This window comes from Salvelinus alpinus, chromosome 28 (genome assembly GCF_045679555.1).
Source record: "Salvelinus alpinus chromosome 28, SLU_Salpinus.1, whole genome shotgun sequence".
Lineage (NCBI taxonomy): Eukaryota > Metazoa > Chordata > Actinopteri > Salmoniformes > Salmonidae > Salvelinus > Salvelinus alpinus.
This window is the reverse complement of record NC_092113.1, coordinates 26,678,821-26,690,220: the sequence shown is the minus strand read 5'-3', so window position 1 is coordinate 26,690,220 and position 11,400 is coordinate 26,678,821. Positions and strand designations below refer to the sequence as shown.

Below are 11,400 nucleotides of genomic sequence, written 5' to 3'. Positions count from 1 at the left end.
AAGCTGTGGGTTGTGCAGCTTTAACCAAATATGGCCAAGAATCAGGGGAGAGCGAGGGCAGTCGATTATGTGGAGACTGATCCTTTCCTGGTGATTCCCATAGAGACGCAGGATGACCGGCACGGTTCTCTCACTGACACTGGCGAGAAGCTGTCCATTGAGAGCGTTGGGAGAGGAAAACAGTGTCAGGCAAGGGAAAACAGGCACAACAGGAACAACCGGCTAGAAACATGGACTGATTGAGCAGAGATTACGATCTGGCTGTGTGGAAGTGGCAGGACTGAGTATTTGTAGAGGTCTTGTTTATGAAACAGGTTGCAGCTGGTGGGGATCTGCTCTGACTCCAGCACACCTGTCTCCGCCCACACAATCACACACACAGAGAGAGGGAGAGAGCACTGGGGAAGTGGCGGCAGGTCAAGGAGACACAGGATGAGCACTAGAGGGCATGGCAGGAGCAGATGTGACACATCTGCTACAACAATCTTTGTATGTGTTTGTGGGATTCTCATTACTTTAGAAATCAGGGCTTCTGTCAGTTTTTTGGATGTGTCAATGTTTTCAGTTAAGAACAAATTCTTATTTACAATGACGGCGTAGGAACAGTGGGCTAACTGCCTTATTCAGGGGCAGAACGACAGATTTTTACCTTGTCAGCTCGGGGATTCGATCTAGCAACCTTTCGGTTACCAGCCCAAGGCTACCTGCCGCCACTAGATAAATAAATGTTGAATTTAGAAACACTTAGAGCTTGATTTTTTACTGAGAACAGCACGTAAACGCACATAAATATGTAAATAAGTACATAATTTCCTTTCTGAAGTATTGCTAATGAGGGGCTACAGTTTACTGCTGTCGCAGCATACACCTTTACATATGATGCATCGTCCCAGTTGTCCCTTGAGTGGAGAAAGATTCCTCTGAATTAATGTACTACAAAGCAACTGTCCACCTCCCGTTCCCTACCCAGCCCACTGTTCTGTCTGTCTCATTATACTGTTTCATTGCTGCTGTAGGACACTGAAGGACACCACCACCGCCACCAATTCAAGTGTGTATATTCCCTGGAAACCAATCAAGAAAAACCCAGAAAAATAATCCCCATTCTCTGCCATGATTCATTTTTATTTTGTTCCATATTTTTCTCTCTGGCTTTTGAGTCACTGGTGAAAGAGGAGCTCCGGCATAAAATCAATGTTCCATTAAAATGTTATGATCAAGAATGGCTTAATAGCTCTGGAACAGATGCTTTTGCTTTTAATATTACCCTATATTTCAGGAAACTCTTACACAGAAATGTATTGCTATCACCAGGGCTTCTATATTGGTCCTGTTTTCTCTGTCAGTTGATATGGGCACTAGAATAGAATAATGGTCATATTTCTCATAATAAAAATTAAACAGATTTTGATAGATACTGTATGTTTGTAGCATTGCAGGCCTATTGGTCTCTAAATGAATTGTACAGAAATTCTGTTTAACACCAGTGATTTGATGTGGACATGGTGGATCAGTCTGAAATAATTTGTTGAAACAAATAATCTGCCATATCTGTTATTGATATTATAGCGTAATTCAAATTAGTCAGTATTAGAGAAGATGCAGCAATATACAGCTTGTTGAAAGAATGTATGAAATTAATAGTTTGTCTGATTGCTCACAGAGGCCTTATCAAGGAAATAAAAAACGGAGCTGTAGATGACTTGTGCTATTGTTTTTATTATCTTTATCACCATTATTGTTATCATCATTATTAATTGTAGCAGAATAAAATCAACTAAAACACCCCTCAGAAATCATGGCTTAAATTTCTTCACACTTCGTTGAAAATAGTAAAGACAAAAAAAAGATAGAGTTTGAAATAAAGTGGTAAAACTGAATCATTGTTTTGAGGAACATATGGAAGGTTTCAAGCAACCCATCGTATGTTGAAGGCTTTTGTTATGGAAATCATACTTTTTGGCACTTTTCATCGTTGCGCAGCCAAGCCGGGCACATCAATACAATTTAAATAAATATAAAAGAATAAGAACATGGACACATCTCCCAGTCAGTGTGCACAGAGCAGTGGAGTGTTGTTGGTAACCTATGACAGATAGCTTTTAATTAGGACTTTTCCTGATTCACATTCCAACTCACACTGCAGTTGGTACCTGTATTTGTCTTCTTTACAAAAGACAACATAAGCAAAGAGAGCAAACAAGTAAATGTCCACATGCATTGTCATCTTATTGCTGTGATATACAGTATATACAAATATATTTACAAAATCGTCAAAGAGGAACAATGTTTTCCCTTCTCAAACTCAAACTTACTTTTCTGCATTTAGTGTTTCTATTCATTTTGGGACAATATGACTGTGTTTACACAGGCAGCACAATTCTGATATTTCTTCCAATAATTGGTCTTTTGACCAATCACATCAGATATTTTCACATCAGATCTTTTTCAGAGCTAGTAAAAAAAAATCAGAATTGGGCTGCCTGTTTAAACTCAGCCTATAAATTTGATTTTGCAATCAAATCAATATCTGTATTGGACATACAGTACAGTTTGGTTGTCATATTGCTCAGAAGAAACATGGATCCCTCCATCAAGTAGGAGGATAAGCTACAAAATAATTTTTGAAAAAACACCCAGTTCCTTCTGAACTCAAAATACCTGTATGCTACACAAATATTCCACAAGTTGTTTTGGAGACAGGGATTTTTTTCACAATGAGTCCAGTATGTTCACCAAGCCTATCATGAACCAAGACTACATCTTTAGAATGAAAGAGGTTAATATAGAGGCTGGAGTCATTGTATGGGGGAGTGGTAGTGGTAAAAAATAAGAGAAGGATGGAATGATAGAAGGCAGAATCAGTTTATTCCCTACAGGTTTTTAAAGGAGAACTCACCATTACTGTGATTGTGTCATCCATTTAAAATATGCAAATAGCTGACAGTGCATTTGTCTGCTGGTGCTCGACCTTCCCCTTGGAGGTCGCTCACCAACTCAATTACTCTCCCTATCTGCAGTCTGTCTGCAAACACCTGTTATCCTCCCACACGCCACAGCCTCTACCAATCCCAGTCTAACCATCTCACACACCACTAAACCACACATCTCATCAAAACCAGTTAGAGAGGGAGAGGGGTAAGGATGGTGTATTATTATTTTACAACAATAATATCAGTCTTTGTGTCATGAAGAGATTTACATGAATAAAGGATTTTGTATAAAGCCTTCTCTTGTCAATTGATGGAAGAACATCAATTTTATTGACACATTAATTATAATGACATATTTTTCATAGATATCATTATCTTGCCGATAGACACCCCATCATTTCAAACCTCTAATCCTAAAAAACACATGGATTCAACATAGAGCAATCTGCCAAACAGATTAATTTTGGAAGCAACTGTGATTGTAAAAAAAATCCCTATCATGACAGATGTCCTAAATGGAAAGCACTCTGTATCACACTGACTAACACCGGTTGTTTTCAGCCTTCCAACCAAGTGGCAATTTTCTGTTATGGGAAGTGTTGTTTTAAATTTCTTGTGCAATTACTGTTTCCTATATACTGTGGGAGGTTTTGGAAAACATTCACATTTTCATTTAACTTCTAAGGTCTTTTCAGTGCATATTCCCCTTTCACTGTTAAACCAGGCTACATAAACCTTTCCAAAGCTCTCTTAGTCTACGTTATAAGGAAAACACTGTCTTACAGATAAATCTGCCAATCTCTTGATTCCCAACTTTTCCCTTTTACAGGGCTTTAATGGCTTGCAGCAAAGCTCTGGCAGGGTAATCGGGAGAGCAATTGCTGTCGACACTGTTTTATAATTACTGCATTGCTATTATTATCGCCTGGTTAATCCACCTGGGAAAAAAGCCTTCCCATTGCCATTATCTCCTCTGGCATGATGATTGGGGCTCCTCAGTCCTCCTTCCAACTAACTCAACCTGTCAGGATTCTAGAATACAGCTCTGTGAGTTGTGGAAGACAGGCCAGCTGGTAGAATAGAATGTGTATCTGTTTGAAAATAACTGATTCCCCCTATCTTATTCATAGGGTTGAATAAGGAAGTGTTTGATGTTCTATGTGGAAAATGTTAGATTTCATGGGATTTCTAATAAAGCATAACAGTAAGGTTTGCTATCTTTGGACAGCATTGCATGACATGATCATCAACCCTTCAAGGGTCAATCTTCAGCCAATATGTGGAGGGAGGCAGTTGGGTGGACTCTACCTTTGGGAAACAACAAGATGGAGGATTTATAAAAATGTCTTCTTCCTCTGTTTCCTTTTATTGCCCTAAATCGACTGCAAACAGGACAGTTTTAATTATTATTATACATGTCAATTGCTGTACCAGTGAAGTTATTATTGCTGTGAAACAAATATAATCTGCATTCATCATTTGTTTGAAGTTATGGCTGATACTAGACATTGTTCCTCTTTAAAAAACTAAGTCCCATGGACTCTCTACAGTTTCATGCATATAAACATTTTCTTTGAAGATCAGCAGCATCTTACAAGGTCAATGGAAAGTCATATTTCAACACGTGAATAGACAAATACTGTAATGGCATAAATTAATAAATTAATAGATGAATACATTTAGAAACATATGAATAACAAATACATTAATAAATTGACAAATAAATACTTACATGAATAGATCAATAAATACACAATTTACAAGGTAGTAGGATGCTATACATCTAATGGTAGAAAGAGCTTTCAGCAACATATATAAAATAAAATAAAACATTCCTTTGTAACTGAGGGTGCATGTCGTGAGATCATATATTTTCCTTTTTGAGGTAATACCAGTAAAAGAAGAGGGAGAGCACCTCAGAGAGTGTAATGAACATTGCTTATTACGACTGAGGGAAACACCACAGAGTGGCAAAGTTCATGCAAGCCACCGTGGTGGAGGAAGAACAGGGATGGTTTCCATTGCTATAGACAGGTTACTGCACAATGCACATGGCACCTATAACAACCGATCGGTACATTTGGTTTGGCTCCCAGTGTTGTTGTTGTTAAACTGTAGTTACCAGTATGATGAAGAGAGTGTACTTTGAGTGCCGCCGGTATCTTGTGATTCCACAACCTGATCAACAGGTCTCCATAAGAACTCAAAACAACTGCTCTGATGGAACTGACAATGACCCTGGTTCATGATCCTATTGTACTCAGCTGATGTAGTTTGCCTTTAGGTTTGTTCAATGACTTTTGCTGGAAGTTTTTTGAATACCCACAGTTACAAAGATGCTTTGCTTTCAAAAATCAAGGAGGAATTGACACCAAAATCTATAACAAATTCAGTCGGACAATAGAAAAATAACACCCATTGAATTAAAAACATATGTGTGACAAAAAGGGTACTTTTTAAACTTTAAAATGATTTCCCTTTTATGCAAATACTGTCATAGTACTCATTTTCATAAAAAGTGAATGTTGGCAGTTGCAAAAGAATTAAATTCTTAGCAAATAAAAAGCAGCATAAAAATACAAGAGGTCATTTTTGTCTCTAAAAAACAAAAGAAAACTGTTACAGTCCTTTTTTATGTTTTTTTTCTTCTTCATTTTCCCTGTACTATTTTCTATAAAATATCAGGAATCTAAATAGTATTACTATTGATATCAATATCATTATAGTCATTGATAAAAAATCACATGCCAGGCCTCATATATAATTGTGTGTGCATGTGTGAGCGTGTGTGAGCGTGTGTGCATATGCATGTGTGTGTGTTTGTGTGTGAGCTAAAAACTAGAGTATTTATTTGGAGAATTGTTGTTTTGATTGTAAGTATCTGTGGATGATTAGCTACTGTGCAGGGGGAGGGGGGGGAATCCAGCATCTTTTGAAATTGTCTTTGCCATAATCATAACAGTTTTCTTCACGTAATCTCAGTGAAAATATTGCTTTCTAAAAAAAGGAAGAAAAAGGCATGGAGGGCAAAGTGAAGGGGGTTATTGGTTGTAGAACCTACAATATAGGATTCCAAATTCTGCTTCCGTCCTTCTGGTTCCGGCAACTAGTTCTCAGAGCAGGACTCGTCATCATCTTCGTCCCCGGAACCCTTGAAGCAGGCTGATTCATAGTGCTTGTTCAGGTAGGACTTGAGGGCGAAGGTCTTATTGCAGCGCTTGCATCGGTAGTGCTTGAAGGCAGAGTGGGTTTGCATGTGGGCGCGGAGGTTTGAGCGGTCAGCAAAGGCTTTGCCGCAGTGGGCGCAGGCGAACGGTTTCTCCCCGGTGTGCGAGCGCATGTGGCCCTGCAGGAGCCAGGGCCGGCTGAAAGCCTTGTTGCACACGTCACACTTGTGCTTTAGGTTGTGGGTGAGGATGTGCATGGCCAGTGCCGGCATGGACACATACACTTTGTCGCAGGTGGGACACTGGCGCGCCATCTTGCTATCCAGGCTACGGTGTGTCTGTTTGTGCCTGCTGAGGTTGGACGAGGTGGCGTACGTCTTGCCGCACTCGTTGCAAGTGTGACGGGCTGTCCCGGTGGCCCCTGCCTCACTCTCCTCTGTGGCATCAGCATTGGAAGCACCAGAACGACCTCCCTTACGGCCATCCCCGTCTCCCTTCCGCCGCGAGCGCCCGTCGGAGATGAAGAAGGCATCCATGGTGTAGCCCTCGGTCAGGGCCTCCGCCTCGCCACTGTAGAATCCGCTGGCCGTCATGCCGGACTGGGGGCTGTCGGGGTGCTCCAGGTCAGGTTCACAGTACTCCTCACCCCTGCTGCTCACCTGGGTGTACAGAGGGTCAGAGACGGGCGACGCCATCTTGAGCTCCATCTTCGTCTCCCCCTGATATACAGATGGTGTGATGTAATCCTGGATGTAGCCTGGAGAAAACACACAATAATAGTTACATTAAGGCAAAACACACACACCCAGAGACAGTGACAGTGACAGTTAGTCTACAGTAGGCTGAGTGGATAAGTGCATTGTGACTTGATTATATGGTTATCATGGATGGTTGCCTCTTGTAAATTATTAAACAATAGAATACACACGTAGAAAACAAATTGCTCCCCAAATCACACAGCATTTACCACAGGACTGTGATGCTGCAGAACACTATTCACAGCATTCACCTTTATTACACAGTTACAGCACAGACGAGTGGTGGCTGCTAAATGCAGATAAGTGCTCATTAAAGACACCTATGAAAGAAGGCCCCTCTTATTACTTGAAGTGGTCTCATTGATTAGTCACCGTTTCTTTCTCCCAGTGACTTCCTCACTCCAAGGTACTGTTTGTCAATCATCTGTGACTGAAGGTCTATATCTTTGTTTTGTTTGCCCAATTCAGCCTGAACACGCTGGGCCCATCAGGCAGAACACACTGTCTATGGTCTGGGGTGACTGTCCAGGGGACTACAGTATTTGGGGATGATATATCATCAGGAGAGGCCATTAAAACTGAAAAACATTTATTTATTTTATTCTAGAAAGCACTTGAATTGTTTTTGGAGCGCTTTATTCTTTCTAGTAGCTTGGATACCACCCTAAATATGAATTTCTCTCAAAAGAGTAGCACTTCCAGGATATTTCCAATTTGTCTCACTGGATTATTGACTGATGTTATATTACAGACAGGTCATTTTATTGTCTAGGCAATCTTTAAGGTCTCCCTATATTGTGAGGCAGCCAAGTGGAGCTAAAAGGTTTCCTGGCATGCAGCTGTAAAGAGCTAAACAACACTGAATATTTACCAACATTAGCCCAGTACATCTACACACTTGTATGCATTTATCGAAACATGTTCCACTTTAACAGTTTACTAACATATAGGACAAACATATGATTCCAATTCTAATATGTGGTGTGAATCAGGAAAAAGAAGAAAAGGCAGATTCCTAAACACTGTGTGCAGCAAGTGGTGGAAATTAACTATTGACTGGTTTTTAATGAAATTCAAAGTTTCTTGTTGATCAATAGGCCTTCATCGGTAAAATAGTACAGCTGTTGGAACACACTGCGTGTGGGGAAATAATACAGGGCAAGGAGTAAAGTGACTGGAGAAGACTATACAACGATAGCCTACTGAACATGGTTCAGTGATGGAAAGGTTAAGCTGAAACGTGATACACAGGATTACCAGCAGAACAAAGTGGCTATAGTGTTAAGCTCTTTAGGAATCAGGTCATTAGAAAATCAATTTTTAAGTGCTCTCTTAGAATGCTGTCTCCATTCCCAAGGGTTCCCACTCAGAGACCATTCCTTGTCAAACACATTACCATAATACTATAGGACTGGGAGACTGGGATCTTATTGAAAGGCAAGGGTGCTATTTGGTCAAAAGCACCACCCCTTTGTTGACTAGCCTATATAGCTAACAACTCATGATATATCTTCCTCTCCTGATATAACTTCTAAAGGTAATGGTAATTCTTACTTCATAGGCTATTTCAAGTCTAATAGCACCCCCTTGTTTCTTTTTCTTTGAACATCTAAAATAAAACACTATCTCATTGAATATACAGTACCGTAAAGAGAGCACAGGAAAATAGCCAAACATATTGTATACAGCAACAGATTGTTATTGAAACATATGGACATCTTGTTTTTTATTCCCCTGATTAATTACACATGTGTAACAGGTTTTAATTACTTAAGGTCAGACAGAGAGTTCATTATTTGTGGCTGAACTAATGCTGTATTAACCTTTGCTGTATAGCGACTCATTCCTCTAATGCAAAGCGAGCATGTTATTAATGGACTCCCTCTCCCACCCTCCTTCTTTGTTGTTCGACAGACACTTCAAGTCAAATGTCTCCACAATGGGGAAAGCGCTGACGCCAGGCATTTCAACAATGTTGGGATTTCTCTGGGATTTCATTGAAAAGACAAGAAGGGTTATTTTGTCTGCATACAATGGTAATCGTTGATACTAATGCAGTAATCCATAATATATATTTTTTTTTCCCCCCATCAAAATGCTTATTTCTTTCTCAACAGAAGAGGAGTAGAGTTATCAATGACAGAACAGTAGAGACTGAGACTAACAGCTTTATTAACGATTGAAATTTCAATTTCACCACATCATTTATTTAAAGAAGTAATGTTTTTTGCAATGAATCTGGTTCCATAACTTTATCGTAACCGTTTGCATTTGTGTTTATAAAATGTAAATAAAAATGAAGTTAATTTATCCTCATACTCTATCATAAAAATATATATATTTAGTGAAACTGATCATTCACTGCAGCCATAATTTGTTAAGAACAACTACACTGTTCAAACATGTGCTTTTGTTCTCAGTTGTTGCTGCTCCTAATCTAAAATCACTGGATAATAGTATTATGTGATGTGGTTGAATAACAAGTGAGCATTTTATGTTCACAGGTTGATCTGAACTGTAAAACTATCTGCTTATTGCCAAGACAAAATAACAAAGAGAGACAGACAGACATCTGGCATCCTAAATATGGCCACAAAATGGGAGCGAGCTTAAACCTGACTGACTGAAAGTGAAGGACGTCTCTCTCTAGCTCTGACTGGACTGGGGCTTAGCATGCTGCCTAGTCCTACTGTTGCCCACTGTGCAGCTATGGGCCCTTTCCTCTATGTTTACTGTATACACCTAGTCACGTGGCCCCACGTCAATGCTGCCCGAAGCATTTTTTACTCCTTTTTCTCCCCTCCTCGCTCCCCCTCTACCCCAGCTAACCCCTCTCCCCCGGCAGTACTGTACAATGCGTTGATATCTCTTGTGATGGCGATAGGCCTGCATGGATGAAACTCCACCCCTGCTAGTTTTCAAACGCCCGGAAGGAGGAGAAAGATGCAGCGGAGGGATGGGGGTGGGGAGACTGTGCATGCATGCTCCGGTTGGGTGGGAAGGGAGGCGGGCAGAGGGGGGCAAGGACTGTGATGGAAACTCAAGGACAATAACAGCTAAGGACAAATGTATCATCCAGCACTTATCTTTCATTTTCATATATTTCACAGATCACACAAAGACTGGAGTGACAGCCTGCATGTTTCAGGCACACCGTAATTTGTGCACGCAATACAAATTCAGAGATACACGTCTACAGGCGAGAAGCACGTTTTGCTCCACCATTTGCATAAGCCGATCCTCTGCTGTGACCTGAATTGTGTCTTCCTCTCATCAGAGTCAAAATACAAAAGTCTTGGAGCACGATGGGGGTGTGCTGGTGGTGCTGGAGAGGATTATTTGCGATACGGGAACAAAATCTAATGGCTTTATGTAACATCTGTTATTAATTCCCAGACAACATGCAGACAACAGGCATGTCAAGGGCTGAAGAACCACTTACAAATACACAATCAAAAGATAATTCCAACTGTGTTTACTGTATAGAGATCATGGGGCATTCTTATTCTGGAATCAACAACTAAACCAAAGAGAGCAGTGGTGCTACAGTAGCACACCCTAGACAACGGCAGGCAGGATGTGTGTGTGCTGTGTGCTGTGCTATGCTGTGCAGAGGCATGCAAACTCACCATTCTCACTGAGACGAACGCCCAAGCTGGTCACAGAGTCAGTGATGGAGCGTGTGAAAGGAGTGAACGAGTCGTCCAGGTGGTGATGGTGATTAGAGAAATCATCAAGCTTGATTTTCTTCACCAAAAACGAACGGGGCATGTTTCAAAGAATAAAAAACACACAGAACTGAGAATCACACATGAAGAGAAAAAATAATACCCCCAAAGAAATCAGCAAACAGGCAGAGCTGGAGCCGGCTGTCAGTAGTAGTAATCCTTGTGTTAAAGGAAAATGCAACCTCTAAAAGACATAAGAGAAGGAATGAAAATGGAAACCAGTGGAGAACAAGGCAGACGACAATGCTGTGCGTTTCTCTATGGCACCCCCAGCTTTCCAAAAATACAATTAAAATATTTGGTTCAGCACTGGATAGCTCCTGTGATGCAGCAGGCTTAAAGGACCAGAGAGAAAGAGAAGAGAGAGAGAAAGAGAGAGACAGAGAGAGAGAGCGTGGAGGAGGGAGGAGAGAGTGAGAGTGAGAGCAAGAGAGAGAGAGAGAGAGACTGTCAGACTAGCTGAGATCAGCTCTCTCTCCAGCCTTTATATGGGGCACAGGCAGTGGAAGATCAGGTGGTGCTGCGAAATGGAGCTGCTTAGCTTTAATCCATCAAATGTCCCCGGGGACACACATCAAATTACCACTGAACCGTCTGTGCGTTCGTTCGAACACAGACAGAGGAGAAAGAACACACCCATTCCCCCCCCCCCCAACACACACACACACACACACACACTGCCCCCACTACTATCACTGCCCCTCTCCCATCCCTCCCCCACTCTTTCACTCCCATTTATGCTCCATGCTCAAAGAAGGAGTACAAGAGGTGGATTGAGACAATGGCGACGTGGAGGAGAGCACATTTAGTGTCC

The 11,400-nt window shown here is 41.1% G+C and overlaps 1 protein-coding gene across 1 annotated transcript; it reads right to left on the bottom strand.

Moving 5' to 3' along the window:
• Positions 1-1,699: 1,699 nt before the first annotated feature.
• Positions 1,700-11,070, bottom strand: LOC139557551 (transcriptional repressor scratch 1-like). Its single transcript, XM_071372529.1, has 2 exons — positions 10,488-11,070; positions 1,700-6,857 (listed from the first exon to the last, which is right to left on the bottom strand). Exons 1-2 carry the CDS (start codon positions 10,627-10,629, stop codon positions 6,040-6,042), a joined length of 960 nt encoding a protein of 319 aa, XP_071228630.1. The 5' UTR covers positions 10,630-11,070; the 3' UTR covers positions 1,700-6,039.
• Positions 11,071-11,400: the final 330 nt, after the last annotated feature.